The sequence below is a fragment of the Anastrepha obliqua genome, chromosome 2 (assembly GCF_027943255.1).
Source record: "Anastrepha obliqua isolate idAnaObli1 chromosome 2, idAnaObli1_1.0, whole genome shotgun sequence".
In the NCBI taxonomy this organism is placed as follows: Eukaryota; Metazoa; Arthropoda; class Insecta; order Diptera; family Tephritidae; genus Anastrepha; species Anastrepha obliqua.
In genome coordinates, this window is record NC_072893.1 from 126,130,187 (window position 1) to 126,154,863 (window position 24,677).

At 35.8% G+C, this 24,677-nt stretch overlaps 1 protein-coding gene across 1 annotated transcript in view; it reads left to right on the forward strand.

Annotated features, from left to right (window-relative positions):
- The window catches only part of LOC129237180 (neurogenic protein mastermind), a 64,181-nt gene extending 48,779 nt beyond the window's left edge, over window positions 1–15,402 (forward strand). The window contains exon 4 of the mRNA XM_054871691.1: window positions 14,365–15,402. Within this exon, the coding sequence (XP_054727666.1) occupies window positions 14,365–14,390 (26 nt within the window). The 3' untranslated portion in view covers window positions 14,391–15,402. The remainder of the gene's footprint in view (window positions 1–14,364) is intronic.
- Window positions 15,403–24,677: the final 9,275 nt, after the last annotated feature.

The following is a 24,677-nucleotide window of genomic DNA, read 5'->3' on the forward strand; positions in this document are numbered from 1 at the left end:
TATTACCAAAAAATAAATTCCAAATACTCGACTGCGTGTGTATTTTTGCGTGCGATCAGATTGTGTTGCATTTATACGAGTATGTATGTGCGTGCGTGTGTGTGTGTGTGAATGTGAAAAGATGCTACATTAGCGCTGGTGCTGTTGTAGCTATAAATTTATTGTCGTCGCTCGAATTGAGCTGAGCTGAGCTGTGTTGCCTCAAATCTTCTTTGCTGCGCAGTCTAACTCCAATGTGACTTCGTTTGAGTTCAGGAAAATAACAACAAAACATGTTAGAAATTAGGATAGACGTTATGATGCGCTTAAACCTGCACACATACATACATACGTACGTAACTTTTTTTTTGTATAAAACTACACATAAATTCATAGATATAGCTATCTAGCGCATAGCCAATAAAGTAACTCGTATCTCCAATCTAAAGGGGCTGACATACATTCCCAGTTGATTCTGTTGCTGCTACGTTTTGTATCCCTTTGGAGGGCATGTTGTTGTTGTTGCTGTTATTTTAGCTGTCTTTTTGTTACTTCGGAATTAGCTGTGGACGCAAAATAGACAAAAAGTTATATGAAATTTAAACTGCCAACTGAAATTATGGTCCCCAGCAAGGAGTTTAAGTGGTGAAAAGAAGTGTGGAGAAGAAGAATTAAAAAAATTAAAAAAAAAAAAAATTTAAATAAAAAAATGTATAAAAAACGTAACACCCCATAAAAGACATGGCTAAGACATCGGTGATTTTCAAGTTAATAATTTGCCCAACAACAAGCGCACAAAATGTTGAGTTTACAAAGAAAAGATATGCACATAAAATTTTAATTACATATGGATGTATGTGTGTATGTATGCATTTATGTATTTACGCTTGCCGCGCTGTGTGCCGCAAACCCGCTCAACTGTCGTACAATCACCCGTTTAATTGGATTAACGATTTATTTCCATATCTGTGTCATTTAAATAATAACCATTTTGGCGGCTTCATTGAATTACAATTTTCGAATATTTTTTTTTTTTTTGTATTTTTATAGGGTTGAGCTTAGTTTAATTTCATCTAATTTTTCTGCGAGTTCTCATCATTTTTCTACGATTTTTTAATTTTTTTTATAGAGTTGAATTTAGTTGAGTTTCATCTAATTTTTCTCATCATTTGTCTGCGATTTTGTTTTATTTTTATTTTATTGAGTTGAGTTGGGTTAAGTTTCATCTAATTTTTCTGCGATTTTTTTATTTAATTTTTCTTACTTTAACTTCGCTGCACTAACACAGAAGCGCCCTTAAGCCTTCAGCTCCTTGTATCGCCCACAGGTTGCCAAGATTTTGAATTTGTATATAAAATTTGACCGAAGTCTTGTTTTGTTTTTCCACCAATGGCGCCTGCACTTTCACGCCGTCTCCGAATGGCAGTTGCCTTTCATGAGAAGCCTTTTTATGTTAGAAATACACTCGGAGAGACTTGTCATTGCCCGCTGAAGTGTACCCGCTATAAGAAAAATAGCATAGAAATGTCTACAGTGGGTCCCGAACGCAGCCGCATGCCAGTCATGTATACCTTTCCTTACATTTATTGCTCCAGTTTCCAGGTTTAAATTAGTTTCTGTATTGCATAAATTGCATTTTTTTATCAACGAAATTATTAATACTTTTACTCCCGGCTTAAAAATTTATATTAAGCGCTTAGAACATGCCATTAAATTCTAAAACATGCTCCAAAAATGTTTTTAGAACCTTAAGAAGCCTTGAGATGCACGACTTTTTATTTTTATATGAAAAAATATGCAACAACGGCGAGAGTTAAAATTGTCAAAAATGAGCGAGACCTTGAAGCCATTTAAACTTACATTTTCTTATACTAAAATTTAATGGGCTATAAAAGAAGCGTACCCCTTTTTTTTATGAGAAATTCTGAAATTTCAATGAAAATGTAAGTATCAAGTTTTTATATAATTCTGATGAGAACTTATCAAAATTTTTATAAATCTTTTACAAAGTTTGAAACTTGGATTTATATGATTTTTGTTATAGAATGCGATAAATAAAAAAAAAAAATTTGAACTTAAAATTTTTTAATAAAGTGAAAGTTTCAATTAGTTCAAAAATCACACTGATTTTTCAGAATTTTTTTGTTTGGACGCAGTTTTGTGCATTTTCTCCATTTTATGCATCGTTTTTTTCCTTTTCATTTATTTATTTTATTTTTGTTTTTCATAAATTCCCTAAGTTTTCATTTCTTAAACCTTTTTCTCATTCACACCTTTTGTTTAAATGCGCGTTGCTGCAGCTGCAGATTTACTGCTTAATAAATAAAAATAAAAAATAAATAAATCCACATTTTTAGCAATTAAATTTTCAATATTTTTACTCAACTTGCTTGTTTAGCTCCTTAACTTAAGCATTTAAAACTTTATTATTTTCCATCAACTTTCTTTTGCCATTGCGCATGGGTGGCTTGCGTGTTGCCTACGCAACTTAATTGCCGCCAGCTGATTTTTGGAAATCCTCTTGTTGCATTGGAAATCTTCACTTTGATCGTTTGACGCTTCTTGGTTGGCCATTGTATTTTCTTGCGCTCCTCAATCTACCACCTTCAAAAGCCTCCGCCTCAGTCAAACTCGAATTCCCATTCCATGTCTATTTCCACGAAATACTCCAATTAGCATCTATATGTAATGTTAGTGTGCGTGCATAGAGATCGCGTGCAAATCGCCGGTATTTGAATTTATATGCCATAATTGCTTTAGTATCGGCATGAAGCAAATTAATTTAATTGCATTTCAAATACTCAAGAAATTATGTAGAATTGATATTCTTCTGTTGGCATTTTGGCTTGCATGAAAATCATAAAATTCCAGCATGCAATGGAGGGAACAAACGAAAATGTAGCTGCTCTGAAAATCTGTAGCGAATTAAGGAACTAAAACGGCATAGGGTTAGCTTTTTGTTGTATTAGTGCTGGCAGTATTGAGAGGGAGTAGTTTGGCACCGATATTCTTGCTCATATCACCAAAATTGTGAGAGGTCTTATTGAGTTCTGACTATAAAAAAACTGAGTCAGTAAGACAACTAACATCAGAGTAAATTTTCAAGTCATCAGCATAAAGCAGAAATCTCGTTGAAGAGAATAAAAAATAATGACCCCAAGATGGTACTCTGGGGAACGCCAGAGGAGCCAATAAATGGCCATAAAATAATAAATAAATACCATCAATGACAACGCTTGCACTCCTGTTGTCCAAATCCGATTTAATCCATTTCAAAATGATAGAGCGAAAACCGAAATTTGCTTAACAGTGGGATTTTAAAAATTTCTGCTATTTTCGGTACGTTTCATAAAAACTTTGACAATCCATATCTTTAAAACTAAAAAGAAATATTTCACATTCTCAGAAGACCTTCATATATTAATTCATATACGAATTTTGGATATTGCCTGTGCCATATCGTCCCAAACTCAATCAACTGTTTTGCTTGGTCTCTCAGGAATTATTTGACTGGCCTGGGATTTGAAATTATCCAGTTTCATAAGTCGGTCCTTAGCTTGGGTTAGTTTAGCCAGGTTGCTTGTCTTAAACAAGATACTCGGTGGCCCCAAGGTCTATTGTGATACCTGAATTTGATTTCCATCCCCTAACTACATAAGTTGTTCAAGCCGCTTAGACATTTTTAAAAAAGGTAACTAATCCCTCCAGCAAGAAAGTTTGCAAATTTCCCAGGTTTTCGAAGAAATAATCGCCAAGATATTTTGCAAGGCCTCTTTGAAGCGCAGGGCATTCACAGAGGAGGTGTTGTACCGACTCAATTTCTTCTTCATCTCCACAAGTGCCGCAGAAGTCATTGTGAGGTGCACGCATTCTACTGGCCAGGGTGTCAATACTGCAGTGACCCATTATAGTAACATTTGTCAGGACGCTGGTAGTTGATCTGTTGAATCCAAGCAAGCTTTTTGTCCCTTTAAAATTCAGCTTTGGCTAGAGCGCTTTGGAGACCCTGCAGTTAGTAGTCAGAGACCATCACCTATTTCTGCGTTTACGCTCAAGTCAATCGCAGTGTACAGGAAGGAATGCTTGTGTCCTCTACCACTCGCTGTAGGTCAAGCTCAGAGGCTTTCCTTGCACACTCATTTGTTCTTTCATTTTCTTCCACTCCTTAGGATGTGCCAATTCTTTTTCCCAGCCGAAACACATGACAATCATGCATTCGCACAATAGTCGGTTCTACGTTACCGGAACGACTTGGATTTATATCTGGCTAAGGACTGTCACTCTAGCAGCATCCCCTAAACATTTTTGAGGAACGCTTATGCTGTTACAACAACAACAACAATCAGTATGCGATCTACATAAATCCAAATTCGTTTAAATAAAACTACACTTAAAAACAAAAAAAAAAGATTTACTCTGCTTGCGTAGAAGCGTCACTCGGGCTCATTCCAGTAATGCAAAGTATCGATAGGCATCAGAAGAGCATCACTAGACAACTTCGCGCTCCTCCGATCTGGCTCAATCTCGAAATCTGTTGTTGAAAAGCGATACACGCAAACTTTCTTGCGCCTGGTTTCAGTGAAGTGCCGCCGATTTTACCCAAGGCGTAGCTATAGAAGGTGCTGTGATTAGAGTAGTTGAGTAGTTAGAGTAGTTCTTCAACTTACCGTTTTTTGGAAATGCAAAACGGGCTGACGAAAAGTTCTGGTCTTATGAATGCGCGACAAACTAATTTTATCTATTTGTCAATAATTCTATTCTTCTATTTTCTGCTCGAATGCCATCCCCTTGAATAGATTCGCGTTTATTTTACCTAGTCTTTTTTTTCCTTTCGCCTTTTGGGCTATGCACAAACTGCACAGAAAGAACTGCTTTGCCTGCTAACTTTTTGAGCAAAATTTTTCATTTCTATGCCTTTCTATGGGGCCGCCGTAGCCGAATGGGTTGGTGCATGATTACCATTCGAAATTCGCAGAGAGATCGTTGGTTCGAATCTCGGTGAAAGCAAAATTAATAAAAACATTTTTTTAATAGCGGTCGCCCCTCGGCAGGCAATGGCAAACCTCCGAGTGTATTTCTGCCATGAAACAGCTCCTCATAAAATTATCTGCCGTTCGGAGTCGCCTTGAAACTGTAGGTCCCTCCATTTGTGGAACAATATAAAGACGCACACCACAAATAGGAGGAGGAGCTCGGTCAAGCCCCTAACAGAAGTGTACGCGCCAATTATTTATTTATTTATTTTTTTATGCCTTTGAGTAGTTTTTTTTAGAATTTGCTCTGAAATAAAAAGTTACTTTTCTAAGAGGACATCGCGGATTTAATAAATAGCTCAAGATGGCCGACGCAGGATGAAAAGTAGGCAACTTACATCAGCTTTAATTATTGTTTCATGGTTACTACTTTAGAAACTGTTGTTGTAGCCATGCAAATATGTACGTGGGTGAGAGCACTGAATGTGGGGCATTCTTGACTTATCACTTTTTTATGACTTTTTTTTATTAAGTTTTTAAATGAAAATTTAACTATTTTTTATTATTTTTTTAAGCGTTAAATGAAACATTGTAGTCCATTTCAACAGTTTGGCGCATTGGTGTCAGAAAAAAGACATTTGTTTTTCTCTAGCATTGATCTTTCGTGATCATTTTATTGCCACTGACACTGATTCTGTTGTTTCTGTTTCCCGTGTTGGTATTTTTTTACGTTTTTTCTTGCTTCTCTGTTATTTTATTGCATTTTTAGTGTTCAATACGGCCTTTATAGCTTTGCGCTCATTGCTTTATGCATTTCTGTTTCGATCAGTTTTCGATTTTTTCTTTGTGCTCATCTTCATCCTTTTCACAACTCAGAGCCTACTTAGCATTTCAGCTTCGTGTATCGTGCAACAAGGAGTATTTCGTTCCGTTTTTGAACAACGACATGCATACATATACACATACATCCATACACCCATACATCCATACGTTTTTGTGCGTGACTTGCCTTTTATATCTCGGCAAATATTTATTTAGGAATACTTCTCGGCCAAAGCACAAATATTCACAAGAAGCAAATAGTAATAAAAATTGCGCTATATTTGTACGCATCCTATGTGTATATGGTTGTGTGTATGTATGTATGTACACATACATATAGTATTTGCATTTATTCACCTTTGTTAGTGTGCAGTTGTGTACGCTTGCGCACAGGTTTTCTTATTTGCTTGCTTTTGTTTGTGCAATAATTGAAAATTACTGTTATCGAGCGGTACACATTTCGATCGTGCAGGATTTCATTTCGAACATCTCTTTGCTGTGCAATATTGTCTTTCCTACTTGCTTTTAGATATATTTCCTTTTCTTATTTGCCTTCTATGGAATTTCACATTACCGCACATTTTTCTATCAGGTTTCGGTGTACTATAAAAAACAAAAAAACAGACCAAAGAAATAAGTAGTAAGAAAGAAAGCAAAAGAACGGTAGCCTTTGAATGAGTTCTAAATGCGTTATTTAACTTATCGGAGTTTGTGATCGGCAGGCATTCCTTTGATTTGTTCAGAAAATGAGGATGTCAGTGCGCGTGTGCGTGTGCGTGTTGGTGCTGGCGGGGATCTTCCATTGTGCCTTTTATCATGCTTTGCTGTTGCAAAATCAATATTTCAAGTAATGAGTAGGTCCTTTAGATATTTTGGCAGCTGGTGTAATTTGTGGGAGTTACTTAGTTCACACGATTGAGAAGAGAGCAGTGGGAAGGTGGTTACATAGCAGCATAGAAAGCCTAATAATTATAGAAAATTAGACAAAATTGAAAAGTATTCATTAGTCGCAAAATAGCTAGCATAGACTTATCGGACGCAATAAAAATAAACCAAAATAAAGAGGAGTAAAGCCAATGCTTGTAAAGAAACTGAAATGAGTGAAAAAAAAGTTCGCCAATATAAGAAAATTTTCATGCTAAAATGAATTTAAAATCCAAATCAAATTCTCAAGACAAAAATACATGAAAAATTAAAAGAAATTTCATTTGCGAAACAAAAACGAAAGGCACTGAAAAGAACGGTGGTGGTAGAGGTGCTGTCTTGAGTGACACAACCCAGACCCAATTACCACACAGAAGATATGCGGTTCACTAGACATCTACTGGACCAGACAATGTTTAGACAGACATTAAATTACATTCACCGGGAGACCGTTACCACCTTCTTAAGCTCCCGTCCACCGTCGAATATAATCGGAGTCCAACCACCACCTACAGCAGATGAAGAGCTCCAGCTTCCCCGTGAGACCCGCGTAACACTGGCGCAATTACGTTCTGGATATTGGAGCAGGTTAAACTCCTACTTATCCAGAATTAACCCTGACATACCAAACGTGAAGGCACCCCGCACGACACTAACCACCTTTTCACATGCCCCTTAAAACCTACTCATCTAACACCCCATTTTGCCACTTGATATATCACTTGTAGAACCACTACTTTTTATTAGTCGAACCATCTAGATTTGGCTATGAATCTGCTTATTTCGTCAATTTTCTTTTCTGCAATATCTTACAGGTTGACCATCGAGAATTCCCCCAGCATTCTATGTCGTAGAGCACCCAGACTTGGACTATCACACAACTAGTGAAAGACTGTTTCCTTAGATTCTCCTTGATTGCAGCGTCTACAACTATTTTTGTATGGCCACCCCATCTTTCTGGCACGGTCCCCCAAAGGTCATTGGCCGGTGGCTTTCTGAACAACTCGTCAGTTCGCGATTTGTTAAAATTGGGCCACGTTTGTTTAGTTATTTCACAGGTATCCGTGTCAGATGAGAGCGGTGTCTGTCATGTGCGCTAAATTATTAAGTTCTTCTTTGCATTGTCTGACGATTTTTGAATTGGTTGTGGGTGACTTTAAAGCTGTAAGTTGGCTGCTTGACTATCTGAAAAAATGCAGACTTCCGATAGTTGATGCGGATGGTTTCGGATTATTTTGCAAGCTTCTCTTATCCCGAGAACTTCTGCTTGAAAAATGCTATTCCAATTTCCCAGGCGAAAGGACTGGGAAGTTTCGAGTATACACTGGCGCCGATGACGCAATCCATCTTGAATCCATCGGTGTAAAGATACCACGGCATCTTCCTGGATTAGTAAATTCAAATCCCATTGCTTTAGTGTGGGGAATTTACCTTAAACTCTACTCTAAAGCCTAGGGTAGAGGTAGTAACATTTGATGAGCTGCTAGTAAGCCTTTGGCTGTTTAAGAAGACACTATGAACAAATGTCCAAAACCACCTTCTTTTATTCTTAAGGCGGTATTCTTTGCTGCTAGGCGTAGTTGTAAGTCTATTTCGATCTTATAGCTCCAATTATTCCTGCGCAGGCTGCTAAAAGGAATATCTAACCATCGATTTAAAATTAAAATAACTTAACTCAATCCAAAAAATAACACTATAAAGATAAATAAGGAGCTACCGGAATAACGATACAGACAAGTACAGTTCCATGTCGAAATACACTTTTACGGTGCACTATATAAATCATAAAAAAAACAGAAAGCTGCCGTAATAACGGTATGGACGAAATATTTATTTATTTGCGTCAGAATACAGTTTGATTTCACAGACGGTGGAATACCCTGGCGTTTTGTGGATTTTCATTCGCTTTAACGCGCTGTTCAACTGAGTATCGCTCCATAGCTAAGTTTTTCACAACCTTTTTTCACAGCATCTAGCATCAATTGTAGAAAAAAATTAACACAAATAATTGCTGCTAAAAATCTGCATCGCCTTTTGAATCAGCCTATAGTTTGAACGATTAGGCACTTTTGAAGTTTTTGGTTTTTTTTAGCCCTAAATCCCCAGTATAGTCGTACCATGAAGCTGTCGTTCATTGAATTTGGCAGATCAGCACCGTGCGCGCTTAGACCAGCACTAGCCACTAGTGTTACTAGAAGATTGTATGGATGCCTAGACTTTGGATAGTAGACGTATGATTCAGTGACTCTCAAGTTTCAATAAACTGATCCTTCTCTAACTCGAAATAACCTTTAATGCTCCAGAGTGCTCTTAGGATTGCCATCGCTGCATGCTGTCCATGTACCACTTTGCACAAATACGGGGTTTTGCACCAGTCTGGTGTTTTATACATGAACTGATGTAAAACAGTATTCCAATTACTGGCCTCTTTTAATATTCCACAATCGGTATTATCATTTCGTCACTTCGCTTAAAGCTTAAATCTCTAATTGAAGTGCATTAAGGGGCATTTTTTCGGTATTTCTGCTATTTTGAATTGCAAAAACTATTGCAGTCTGGGAAGCTCAATAGCTTTGCGGAATTTGCAGGAAAGTGCAAGCTTTTGTGCTCTCTTTGGGTTCTCTTTAACGTGATAATATTTGTCAATCCTAACTAGGCTCCGGTTTTAATATATGAAGGTGGAAGGGAAATATGGAAAGGCCATAGCACAATCGCCTGTGGTGGTCATGTCTATGCTACCGGAATGACCTGGATTTATATACATATATCGAGCCAAGGGCTGTCATATCAGCAGCATTCTCTACATTGGATTCTTAATCGTTTCGAGAAAGAAATAATTTGATCAAAATATCATCATCAATCGATCATTTGATGAAGGAAAATCTACGCAACAGTGAATGATATTGTGGTTGAATGTAGTTTGAAATTACTGTATCTTTCTCGCTCTTCAGCTCTCTTTCCTCTATTGACGGCATTCATTCAGCGGACATAAATTTCCATGAATCCCAACATCTTAGATGACCTTACTTCGCATGCATTCCTTTACAACACCATATTTCTTTTTCGTTTCGTTCTTCTCCCCTTCTAAAGAGAATTAAATTCAATAATTTTAATTGACACTTTTTTCAAGTAATTTTCCTTGTCACTTGTCCGCCCTTTGTAGGCACAATTTAGAGACCTTAATTTGCCAAAAACTCAGTAGCCACATAAAGAAAAGGAAAGAAATAATAATGAAAGAAAACAACCAGCTGAACAGTTAAGTAGTTAAATATCCTAAAGAAAAAAAGTGTTTTTTTTTTCTATCACCGCAGGCGCACGCGTCATTCATTTGCAAATCAGCTAAAAGGTCATGGGCTATTTCCACACAAAAAAAGGTATCAAAAAAACTAAAAAAAAAAAAAGATGAAAAAGGTATACCCAACACCAATAAGCTCAATTGCGTCTTCGGAAATCTCGAGAAGGCAAACAATTTGCATCACATATCCTTCGATTATTTGCAACTTTGTGAAGTACCTTTATTGCCATTCTGCTTCAAACCGCCGTATTACTTCCCTCTTTCTTACTCTCGCGCTCTTCATATGGAAACCTTCAAGTTGCTTTGAGCATGCCTTAGCATAATTTACTCCTACCCCTTTCGCTTGTCCGTTATTTAGTCCTTTATTCATTCATTCACTCATCTAGTTTGTAATGCGGTAAGTGAACCCTTTAGCTGCTGCGCTGGGGATTGAGTTGCCGCAAGCATTGCGGTAAAAAATCCTACTTTCCAACTCCATGAGACGACTATCAAGCCAGGCACACACGCTCACTCCCCGCTGTGCGTATATCACTTAACCCCTCTCCCAAATGCACGTACATACATACAAATGTATTAAGGAGGGCAATACTAGAGACGGTATCCCGATTTAAAGGGTGTTCTTTAAATATCTGAAATCCCGTCATTAGTTCATATAAATCCCGGTATAAGTCTAAATATTTGTTTCTAGTTAATGTGCATCTTATTAAAGGAAAGTACATAAAGGGTTTTTCAATTGGTGCGGGTCGATTTTGGCGCCCTGTGGCAGCCATTTTGTTTTGGTGACATCTGTCAAATCTTTTGTTTATTATTCAGTTGTTTATGCCAAATCATCATAGCAAGTTATACGATTGAACAGCACGTTCAAATGATAAAACTTTATTATCAAAATGAGTGTTCATTAACACAAACGTTGCGCGCATTGCGCCCATTTTTCGGTAGACGTGGTGGCCCTTCCAATTTCTTATGGCCCATATTGAACCATATGGACCTAGACGACATGTGGTTCCAGTAGTACGGCGCTACGTGCCACACAGTAAACGCCATTTTATTCCATTTCAACATCTACCCGCCCTTATTGAAAAACCCTTTACTATACGTGCGTATGTAGGCGGACATTGCAAAAATTTGCCCTTTTGATGTGCAGCAACAAGTACGAGAATCCATTTTATAAGTTTGCGTAGTGGGGTTTTTCGTTGACACTTTTTAAAATTTCAAAATATTTCAAAATTTCAAATTTTAATTTTAATTTCAAAAATATATAATAATAAGTCAATAATAATAAATATACATATCTACAATATACAAAACCTATTTTCCTTTAATTTTTCGCAAAGTAAATTTGATATCATACGTTATTTTGGATGTAAAAATGTAAAAATACTTTTAGTTCTCAAAGGAAAACTTAATGCTTTTATAACTTTTACTTAATTTCAAAAATTTATTTTTCGGGACCAGTCCCGAAAATTCGGGATTACACAAATATATCCCGAAATTCCGCAAAGTACAATTATTGCCTAAATTGGCATCTTTTTCTTAATTGACACGTTAACCGCTTACGCGAGTTTGGCTTCTCTAAAGCATAATACAGAAAGTATGCAAAGTTAGTTTACTTTTTAGTATAAAAATATTTACGATGGTAAAATACTTTGTTTTTATAGGAAAAACTTAAAGCTTTCATAATTTTTACTGAATTTCAAAAAGTTATTTTTCGGTACCAGTCCCGAAATTTCGGGATTACATAAAGACATTACTCCAAGATTACTCCAAGACATATAATATAGAAAAATGTGTACATATGCACATACTTTTCTCATTTTACCCAAATTCACAAAGCTATTTTTTCACTCCGTTTTTTTTCCTAATAAAAATTAAGATTGATGTAAATTAGGCCGGTTCATGCACGACAGTCTTCGATTAAACTTTCCGTTTTTTCGAGCATTTCTTTCTAAGCAGATTTTGTTTCCCACTTACATACACACATACATGTACAAGTACATAGTAGGCAAACATTTTCTCCATTAGCCATTTTGCCCATTTTTTTCTGCTACTATTTTATATCAATTTGCTTCTTTGCTGATAATTGAAGGCTTTGATATCCAATTATGCCCTGCACATGTCCCTTTTGAAGCATCATCTTTTTGGCATTGCTCATCAGCATATCAAATGTTCGTAGACAGAGGGTAGCTCGTATGCTGCTTGGCTTCACAGATTTTGTCAGTAAAAATATGTCTCAGCTGACTTTTGATTAATTAAAAAATATGCCTACTGCCGCTATTGATTGAATTTTTATGTTAAATGTCAACACACTTGACACAGATACCAAATATGCCGCTGCCTCCGCTGCCTTGAATTGTGCAGGTATGGGTAATAATCGTCATCGCACTCGTTATGGTTTATATGCATTTCTGGTTTCAGCCTCCTAGCGCTTGTTGCCCTTTTCACACATCCTTTTTGCTTGTGTTTAACTTGAGTTTTATTTGTCTACTTTTGTGCGCATGTGTGTGTATGTGTGTGCGGTTCGTGTGGTTTATTTGACACATTAACCGTGAGGGTTAATTAAATAAGTTGAACTTTCCCTTTTGCTGCGGCTCGCTCACCTCGCCTTTTTGCCCTCGTCTACCTGTCGTAAAATTTTTAATGAACCATCAACCAATTTGACATAGATCGCCGTGCTGCTCTCGCTGCAGAGGTCACTGGCAGGGGTATATCACATTTGTTTATTAGCTAACTGCGCATCTACCTAAATTTCAATGCATTTCAAATTAGGCTTATCTACACAATTCGGCACTTTATTTTGTGTTTTGACCTTTTTCACAATGAAATGTCATCTACTTTTTCGATTGTATTTTTCACTTTTTTGTTCTACTTAGCCAATAAGTTATTAAGAACTTTTGTTTATTTAAGTGCTCTTTTTGGTATTTTCACTTAGAGACTCCTTTTTCTCCCACTGTGCACTCAACCACAAGCAGCCTTGACTCTGAGTGATCTTTATTCGCACGTTTGGGTACTCTACAACCTATTCATGCCTGGAGTTATTATATACTACTTCTTTGTCTTGAAATATTATTCCTTAAGAAAACCGAGGCATGCATGTTAAATGTTCTCACGCGGTGAGTTTGATCACGTAAGCCGAAAAAATGAATATCCCTGCCGTACAGCTGCAAAGGAGGTGATGCTTGAGCTGACACCGCTTCATACAGTTATGTAGCAAACAGCCAAGCGTACCCTGCTGAATATTACCAGGGAAGGCTTCGGGAGAGGAAAAGTGAAGTCATCGAAAAAATGGAACTACTGAGTCTGCACTTCCCTTTTACCCAGCTACCCAGAGATGATATGACTAAAGTAATCAAATTCGAAAAGAAGTTCCGAATTGAACTGGACGATATGTTAAACTGGAGTGTACCTGCATTTTAAAGGAAACTCTAGATGTGTACTCTACACAGAAACGCAGATGACCTGAATACCCTAGAAGACCTCGGGGTTACCTAACCGGAGCGACCCGGATTTGTATCCGGCCAAGGACTGTCACTTCAGCAGAATTTCCCCTATACGTATGTATGGGGAATGTTTATGCTGCTGCATCAACAACAATAACCCCAGAAGGCATAGGCGCTGCAATATATACGGGCTCAGAACCACGTGTTTTGTGCCGATGGGTAGCTTTACACGCATCTTCCTAGCGGAGAACTCTGCCATATGTCTAGGTGCAGAGATAAACTTGGACAGAAATTTCCGAAATGAACGAATTGTCATTCTGAGCGACAGTCTGGTGGCACTTAAGGCCCTATCGTCGTCTTCACTGGTTCTTGAGTGTCCAGCTAGGAACGAAATAGCGAACACATTGGGGAAAGAGGCTACGGTCTTGCCTTTAATTGGACTCGAGCCCTTTCTTGCTATGGGACAACACACCATCAAGGATAACCTTGGGAGTGAAGAGCTAGAGCTAAGGGAGATTTGCTGGCACTACACTATGGGGCTACGCCAGGCGAAATTCTTACTGGGAGGGTACAAGCAAAGAGGGTTTAACAACTTTGAAACCTCCCCAAGGATAAACTCTATCCTGAGTTTAATAAGGGAACTGGGTCTGAATTCGATACTGTGATGAGTAGCGGCCTAGATTGCGCTAAAAAATACAACTTCGATGAAATCAAGAGACTTTTATCCATCCACGAATTGTCACACAAATATAATACAAAAACGTCTCTTCCCCGGCACCAGCTATCATTTTATTTGTAATTTATTTGTAAAATACTCGTATAGTATTAATAATAATAATAGTAATCTTTTCATAAAATTTGATTAAATGTAATTTTGTATGTTTTATTTATTATAATTAACAAAATCACTAATCTCGGTTTTTCTTCTTTTTAGTTAGAGCTATGCGCGCTCACGGCTAAAGGAACCAGCGAATTTGAAGCAAACTAAAAAAAGAGGACTTTGTGAAAAGTTACGACACACGTGACTCTTATACCAGTCATCCTCTCTATCGAACATATGGAAAATGGAAATTGATATGGAAACATTTTTCGAATAAAAACTAGAAGCTGAAGATGAGTAACCGAGAATATAATTTATATGTTTTCTGTAAGAAAAAATACCTGCTTATGTAATGTAATAAAACTTATGTATGTAGACACATTTTGACTCAAAGCAGGCAACTCTTATACGATTCGAATACAAAACAAAGCTTAGATAAGCAAACAGGTTGACAATAGACGATGTAAACCATTTTTGTTTTTTAGAAATTTTATTAATTTTTTAAATACTATGATTCTTATACAAATGAAAAGCATGGAACACCCAATCACACTGACTTTTATACAGCTCTTCTACGACTCTTATATAACTTTTCTGTGACTCTTATACAACTCTTCTACGACATTTATACAACTGTTCTACTACTCTTATAAAACTCTTCTATGACTCTTATACAACTATTATATGACTCTTATACAACTCTTCTACGACTCTCATACAACTCCTGCAGGAATGGTATACAGTATGAACATAATAGAACTGGCTCTTATACAACTTTTTTGGATTTAGTTTGACCCAAATACTACGATGCTTATACAAATGAAAACATGTAAAACCCAATTCCACTGGCTCTTATACAGCTCTTCTACGACTCTTATCTATACTTATAGGAACCAAAATTCAAATAAACATAAAATAACTGACTCTTATACGAATAAAAACTCTCCTCAGCACTACAGCTTACGGCAAAGCCTATTTACTGTCGATTTAATTATTTTTCAACTGGAAATTGGTACAAATACAGAAAAAGTTATGTAAAATTAAAAATACGAGAACTGTTAAATGTCTTTCACATGGTTTTCAAGAAAATAAAAATGTTTTCAATTGAGATAAAATATGGCAGAACTACAATTCTCCACTGCACTCTTATAAAATTCTTATACGCATTTTTTTTTTTAATTTTATTTTATTTCAATTTAATTTTTGTTAAAAAGTATTGCAAAAAACAGGAGAAAACTAGTAAAAAATGGCTCGACATCTAGACAAATCTTAAAATCACTCTTATACGATTCTCTTATATCACAGAAACGAACATGTGAACGAACAATGAACGAGGTAGAAAGGGTAAATTAAATAACAAGAAGAACATAAATTGCAGTTTCACATACATACGCATATATGTATAAGGTTGGCCAAAAAGTCTTGCGGTATTTCCGCAAGCTTGTCTTTGCAAGCGCGTAGTTCTAGTTGTATTCGTCGCATCGGTTCACGCTAGAGCTTTTTGGAAAGCTCTTTTCACGTGCTAACACGTGTTTGATTAATTGTTGTTTGCTTTTAGTCGTTCGTGAGTTATAGTGTCGCAAACATGGAGCAAAATAAAGAGAAAATACGGCATATTTTACAGTACTACTACGATAAAGGTAAAAATGCATCTCATGCTTCCAATAAAATTTGTGCAGTTTATGGACTCGATACAGTTTCCATTTCCACCGCACAACGATGGTTTCAACGTTTTCGTTCTGGTGCAGAGGTGATCGAAGATGCGCCACGGTCCGGAAGGCCTGTCGTCGAAAATTGCGATAAAATCGCTGAATTGATCGAAAGAGACCAGCATAGTAGCAGCCGTAGCATCGGCCAAGAGCTGGGCATGAGTCATCAAACCGTTATAAACCATTTGAAGAAGCTTGGATTCAAAAAGAAGCTCGATGTATGGGTGCCACACGACTTGACGCAAAAAAACATTTTTGCCAGTATGGATGCATGCGAATCGCTTCTGAATCGCAACAAAATCGACCCGTTTTTGAAGCGGATGGTGACTGGCGATGAAAAGTGGGTCACTTACGACAACGTGAAGTGCAAACGGTCGTGGTCGAAAAGCGGTGAAGCTGCCCAGACGGTGGCCAAGCCTGGATTGACGGCCAGGAAGGTTCTTCTATGTGTTTGGTGGGATTGGCAGGGAATCATCCACTATGAGCTGCTCCCCTATGGCCAAACGCTCAATTCGGACCTGTACTACCAACAACTGGACCGCTTGAATGCAGCACTCATGCAGAAGAGGCCATCTTTGAACAACAGAGGCCGGATTGTCTTCCATCAGGACAACGCCAGGCCACACACATCTTTGGTGACGCGCCAGAAGATCCGGGAGCTCGGATGGGAGGTTCTTTTGCATCCACCGTATAGTCCGGATCTCGCACCAAGTGATTACCACCTATTTCTGTCCATGGCGAACGAGATTGGTAGTCGGAAGTTGTCCACAAGAGAGTCCTGTGAAAATTGGCTCTCCGAGTTTTTTGACAATAGGGAAGCGAGCTTCTATAAGAGGGGTATTATGAAGTTGGCATCTCGTTGGGAACTCGTCATCGAACAAAACGGCGCATATTTGACTTAAATCGCATTATTATAACCAATTTTATGAACAATTGAAAATTCAATAAAAATACCGCAAGACTTTTTTGACAACCTTATATATGTCTAAATAAAAATATTTTCTAGAAGGAATTATGCAGTGATAACACACTGTTATACAAATCTTATACGACCTAAGTATTTTAAAACATCACAAATCAACTCAAGGATAAATAGCAGATATCGAATTAAGCAATTCATGAAAGCAAAGCTGTTTGACTAACTCTTATACACCTTCAATATAAGTCTTATACAACTTACAGTCAGGATATAATTTCCTAATTTTGAAAACGGAAAAGGGAAAATTGGATTACTTGAAAATGAGCAAATTAGGAAATTGAGCTGGTAAGTTAACTCTTATACAACTATTATACAGTTCGTATACATTTCTCATTCGACACATAGGCACTACAACTTCATACAACCAAATGATATACTATAAAATATAATGTGAAACTGTTCGCATATGAAATTAAGTTTTTAGCATTCAACGAACTCTTATACGCTCCTTATACGACTTCTTTAGCGGACGACAAAATGTCCATAAAATACGCAAATTTTGTATAGTTTTTGAAAAGAATCAACAAAACTAGTCTGGCGTACTCTTATATTGCTCTTATACGAGCCCAGGCAGCTTATGAAAATATGAACAGTTTATGAAAATATGACGAACTCTTATATTAATCTTATACGACTTTATAACTAACACGAATTACAGTGGACAAAATTAGAAAAATTAAGAAAAATTGAACTTGGCAGGGAATCTCCATATCTGATACAACAGAAAACAGGTATATGACGAAATATCGAAATTTAAGAAAATTCACTTTATAAATGTAAGAAAAAAATAGTAAAACTAAGCAAAAAATATAATAAAACAAATTGAGACTAAACAGTTGAACAAATACAAAAATTGACCTAAGAAATATCATTTAAATTAAATTTAAAAATAATTATAGCGAGTTAAGCAGAACAATACGAACAATTTTTCAATGTACTGTAAGCGTAAATGAATGTAATTTTTCGGCAAGTTTAAGCAAAATTTGAAAATGTAATAAATGATAAGCAAAAAAACAAGGAAAGGTTAAAGAGGTAAAGAGGGAAAATTGGAAGAAATATTGAGTTAAAATAAAAAAACAGTGGATTAGAAAATAAAACATTCCTATTGATTTAAAGTTGTTAATAAAATAGTAATTGAAAACTTTATGTGAGAAAAAATAATTTCCTCTGCACATTTTTTTAAGAAAAAACTAAAGCAATGAGCAACAAATTTTATTCATACAAAAAATCGGATGCAATAAAAATTGGCAAATATCAACAATTGAGCATATCAGTGAATAATACAATAACGAAAAAAAACTAAATTATAAAAATTCAAAAGTAGTGCAGCAAAGAGATTTGCGCATAATATAATTTCCTTTTTTTTTTGTTTGTTAGAAATTTGTATGTATGACCGTCGAATAATGTGCAATATTTAAATATGTACGCAAGTATGTTCAGTTGATTTTGTAATGGAAATTTTTTTGTTAGAAAAAATTTAAGAATTAATCACAAATTCAGTGAATAAATATGAAAGAGAAAAAAAGAAAAAAATTATGAGCAAAAAATTGCGACGAAATACCTCAAATGAAAGCCAGAGACCACAAAGAGTTACAATATACATACATACATACATAGATTAAATACGTCACAGAAACTTGCAAAAATAGAAGTTTCAAAGAAAATAACTATCAAATAGCAAAATTCCACTAAATATACGCAACAGTGGAAGTGCATAAAAATAGGAACTAAAAAAATTCGAACACACGCAGGAAAATATCTCAGAAAAATCTACTGTAGACTAGGAACAGGCGGAAAGGTGAAAGAGAAAATTTGTAAAAAAAAAATGCATGTGTAGTACGATAAAAAAATATTTATTTTCTTGAAGGATTTCGAAAATCTTTTAATTTCAATTTAGTTGTAATTTTTTAGACTATACATTTCAGTTAAGTTTTTGAGGAAATTAAAATAAAATAGCTCTTTGATGCCGAAATCGTTCCATGTGATGCGCAATGATGCACAGAACCGAGCAGCAGGATGCGGAGGACCGCGTACTTTGATGAACCGACCGATGCGGGCTTTACAAATTGAACCAAAAATGGGCTCAGGAGAACCGAAATAAGTCCAAAAAACTGAGAAACCTTGCCAAATGAACTTAAAGTTGGTCCCAAAAGCAGTGAAGTGTTTGTGCTGGACCGATAAAAAAGCGCATTTTTGTAGTGGGAATTAATTATTTTATTTAGAAATTATTTGTTTATAAAGAATTATTTTATTGAGTAAATGTAAAATTCTTAAGCCGGTGAAAACCTGTTGGTTAAGAAACAATAATTGTCTCTCAGCTTAATAACATTTATTTATAATTTTAATATATTTCCTTATTTTCTTTACTTTATAAAAAAAATATAAAAATAAATTTGATTTTTGTTAACATTTTTTATAATCTTTATTTAGATTTATAATAAAAATATAGAAATAAATTGAATTTTTGTAAACATATTTTATAACCTTTTGTTTAGATTTCGATGGGGCTTTATTTCCGTTCCACCTTTTTTGAGTACTGGAACTGGTTGTTGTTGCTATTGTAGCAACATAAACATTACCCATACACATACGGGAAATGCTGCTGGAGTGACAGTCCTTGGCCGGATATAAGTCCGGGTCTTTCCGCTAACGTAGGAAAAACTATCATAGAAATCGAGCCCATTACCCGTTGCTTCTTGAATCAAGTCTCAAACGAGCTGGTTATTTAACATAAAAATAGTTGAAATCCACTTCACACACCATATTACGAGCAGAATATCTCTAAACGATTATAAAGAAAAAATGAAGTAAAGCTCGCCAAAATAGATATTTATTTTCTCGAAAGATTTCAAGCAAGCCCTTCAATTTTATTTATATTCCTCAAACGAGTCACATGGATTAATAATTTTTCAAAATAAAATATCAGTTTTATTGCGATCGCGATATATTTTAGCATAACCAGGATATCTTAAGGGCACTCGAGTTATAAATTTGATTCTCAGAATATGAAATAATTAGCATATAATCGCATGGTGAAAGTGTAACTTCATGATGCCAAGGTGATGCCTAGGTCACAACATAATCCGGAGCTTCTTACATAATTTCAAGATTTTCATGTATTTCTGAGTTCGAGTTCAAAACAGAAGCCTGAGAATAAATCGATTAAGAATTAAATTTAGTTCCAAGATGCAACGAACATTCTGAGCTCCTAAGTTCCTCACAATGCTATACTGAGATCTTAAAATAAACCGGAGAATATCAAAGAATTAAATCAATGAAAAATTAAATTGAATTCCCAAAAACACAAAATTATCATTGGGCACCCCTTTGATAAGCATAGTTTCCCGATTCAAAGATCATCCTGAGCTCTTAAGTTCATTGCACAATTTCAAGAACTCAATGTAATTCTAAGATCGCAAAATAAACCGGAGAATAAATCGATTGAGAATCGAGTGAGCTCCCAGAACACTAACTGATCGCCGCTTAACTCTATCCAGAATAGGTCCAATATCCTAACATGATTCTGGGATCACATAATAAGCCAAAGATGCCTACCTAATTTCAAAATTTCATTGCAATCATAAGATCGCGAAATAGTCCCGAGATGCTAGAAAGGTTCTGTATTACAAAAGGAGAAAATAATCTCGAAGTTTAAATGCAATCATAAGATCGCGAAATAGGCCCAAAATGGCAGCAAGATTCTGAAATTTTCAGTCTGATTCAAATGAAAAAAATAAAAAAAAATACTGACGTCATAAAATTAACAAGAGATCCCACCATGATTTCGAGAACAGAACTGGACGCATTACCTCAGTGTGTTCTCAGTTTTATAAAAATTCGAAATTGATATTTTTGAGCGCGCCTCAACCAAATCCATCGATAAAAGCATCGTCCGCCTGAGTTTTTGTCAAATATAGTTTTTTAGTTAATAGTAGTTGAAACTAATTTGTTGAACGTTTTTGTTAGGTTCATAAGCGAAACAACAACGAAGTAATTGAAGTGGAAAAACAAAAATAAAAAAATTCATGTATTTCAAAAAAAATATTTTTGAAAAAAAAAAATGTTTCTAAAACCACCATAAATCAGTATTTGTAACCAAAAAAAGAATTATTGGAAAGGAAGATAAGATTTTTTTACACGTTTTTTTCTTAACAATTTAATGCATAGTAAAATTTGCTCCCAAATAGAAGGAGGAGCTCGGCGAAACACCCACAAAGGGTGTAAGCGGCAATTATTTTTTTTTTACATTTTCTCAAAACCTCACCTATCCAATGATTTTATTAAAAAATGAAAAAAAAATTAAATATTTTACAACAATTAACTAACTTTCTTCTATTTTTGTTGAAACTTCCTCAAAATAGCAACTAATTTTTAATTTTTTCTCCAACTTAGTTGTATTTTCATACTGTTTTCATCTAATTTGCAATCTATTTTTATGTTACCAATATACGAAAATTTACTTAAAGATTCACACATACAAACATATGTACACCGTAGCAAATTAACGAAGCAATAAAAAAGAGAGTAAGTGGGAACTAAAAAATTAAGTTGCAAAAAAAACACGTAAACATTTCAAAAGCAAATAAGAAGCACACCGTTCAATTGCTCATGGAGACAATGCGAGTACTTGAAGAAAATAACACAACAAACAGAATTTCGCGAATTTTTTTCAGAAATACAAATTTTGTAAAACTCCATAAAAAACGTTAAGTTATAGAGAATGCAATATAATAAGAAAGGCGTAACAATCGCAATAAATAAAATAAAAAAGAGCATGAATGCGGCAGGGTTTGAGAGAGTAACAAAGAATTGAGGCTCAGGATTCCAATATGCGTTTACGAACAGATAATAGATTTTGAAATACATTGTCTTTTAACACATAATTTAGGCTATCTTAAGTAAAAATATGTATACTAGGAAATCAGCTTGAACAATTAGGGAGAAAGTATATTATGTTTCAAGAACGCCCGCATCTGCTATTTGTATATGAGCATAGCCTAAGTTTGATTCGATTGCTTCCGCTACAAAGCTGCTGCCTGAACGAAGCGACTATACACATTTACGATGTGCTCAATTCAGAAATCATGCTGAGTTTCATCGAAAATTTGCTCTAATGTGCTTCTACTTAACCCTCATCGGTTGTTAGAATTCGTATTACATATACGTTGTTTGGTATGCGCACGAATACAGGATTAAAATCCGATTAAAGAAAAAGCAGACCCATACATTTTTTGCACGACTTTTATTGTTTATTCATTCCTCATTAATACAATGATTTTTAATTTGAAAACGATGTTAAATGAAAACAAAAATGCGAAAAAAGAATAAATATTTAGGAAACGTAAAAATCCAATTTGAAACTATTCGACAGGCACAATTATGGCAAATTGAATATTTATGACTAGCACAGATAAATCTCGCACACTTTCCACATCGGGAAGCGAAAACATTACGATTGTTTTTACTGGAACAAATATAACATCGGCCTCTTTTGTTGTTCGGTTGAAGATGAGACATTGATGTTTGAGGATGCAATTCAGCATGGAATTGCTGTGACATACGTGGTGGATGACTACGGTTTGTAGCAAATGGAACTGTGAGTGCTTCACCCAATTCCTCAAGAAACAATCTACGACGAATGTTAATATTTGTTTTTTTTTCTATTCCAATCAGAGAAAATATGGGTGAAAATAATATATGCGTTCAATGCACTTATATCTAGCATATTGCAAAAGAGAGCCATTGGCCAACGATTAACTTTTCTCTTTGATCGAAACGTTCCTACCATTTGGTCGAGCGTATCTACTCCACCTTTAGTTTTGTTGTAAAAAGTAATCAAATTTGGCTTCTTCTTCGCTGATTGTTCAATTTCTAAGCCTCGATGATATGTGCTCAACAATGTCACAAATCGATTTTTTTTTGGAACATATGACAACAAAATGGCTTGCAATTGTGGCTCATAAACAAATTCTGTATGAAAAACTGGCTTTCGCTTCATATCGAGCAGTATTGGTGGTAATTCAGCTCGATTCTTTCGTATTGTTCCCACTATCGTCATTTTTTGCTTGTGCAAATCCTTAGCCAGCGCGTATGTTGTAAAAAAATTGTCACAAGTAACGTTTCTACTTGTCAGCCCATGGCACAAATCGAGCACAACACGTTGTCCAACATTTCTTTCCACAGCAGTGTTTGCAACACGGCCAAGATAAACTTGAGCATTATGAGTGTAATAGGACTCTGAATCGCAAATTATCCAAATTTTTATTCCATATTTTTCCGGTTTTGATGGAATGTATTGGCGAAATGGACATCGGCCACGGAACGGAACAAGTTGTTCGTCTATTGTGACTGTTTTTCCAACAGTATACAATGTCTTGAGATGTGCAGTCCATTTGTCAAACACAAATCGAATAGGTGAAAGCTTATCACGCCGATTACGTTCCTCGCGGTCATCAAAACGAATGCACCTTTGAATTTTCTTGAACATGTCAAGGCTCATGGTTTTGCGAAAAATAGCACTGCCTTTATCTATATTCCATAACTGCGTAACGCACTCGCCATATGACCGGTAAACACCAGCAAGAAGAAGCAATCCGAAGTACGCACGCAATTGCTGAATTGTCAAATGTTCCCAGTTGTTGCGATATGTTCTTGCACCAAATAAATTTGTCATTCTGAGAATATGCTCTTCAATTGGCGAAAGGATCAAAAGAAAAGCCGATAGAGGAGAATCAACCGCAGAAATAGCAAAAGCAGTGGGACCTGTGACCAAAATGAACAAGAATGATAAAGTTACCAAAACTACCAAACCAAAAAAGGAGAAAAACAGAATAAAAAATACCTTTAGAAACATTCGATTGATGTCGAAAAGAAAATCTTCTACCACGTACAAATGCTTCTTTCGTATACTCGATCAATCCATTTTTCGAATTCATGCGAATATCGAGATTTACTGCGCTACCTTCTAAAATTTCTTGTGACAGTGGTTCGATATCCGATGAATCACTTTCAAGGCTATCGTCACTCGATCTTTCAGATCGCTCATCGTCATTTTCTTCATATGCACTCGATGTCTCAAGCTCTGAACTTTCACTTTCCAACTCATTTTCATCAAAAATACGATTTCGTAAACTGCGGCGATTAATTTTCTTCAAAAAATGGTAAAATTCTCGTAAAATATCAAAGATATTGTTACTGATGATTGATTCTCCGTTAATAACTCAACACAATATTTAACACTTAACAGAACGTACTGGTAGAGAAATTTTCTGAAAACATGCGAAAAAAGCTAAGGAACACTCAAATATGTACCGGTACAAAAAGTCATCCCATTATCTTTGACACTGGTATGCGCACGCATACCAACAACAGATATGTAAGTTTTTTAGTTGGGGCACTTACAGCCCGCAACGCCATCTGTCATTCAATGTAGTAGAAATACTTGCTAAAATATTTAGTTGGACAAAAATTCAAATCAATCGATGAATATTTACTATATTAAACAGAGTTTCAAAAAGTGAAATGGTATGCACGCGCATACCAACAACGGATGAGGGTTAAATGTGCTTCTACTTATTCCCAAAAGCTTTTATGACTAGAACAAAGAGAGAGAGAGTCCTGGGATTATGAATACTACAAGACATCTTCTGATTTTTGTATAGCACCGGCTCAATGTTTGTATGTTCAAAAGCTTTCAGTGACCTGCAAGTAGTTTCTGCAGAAAGACGAACCTTCTCACG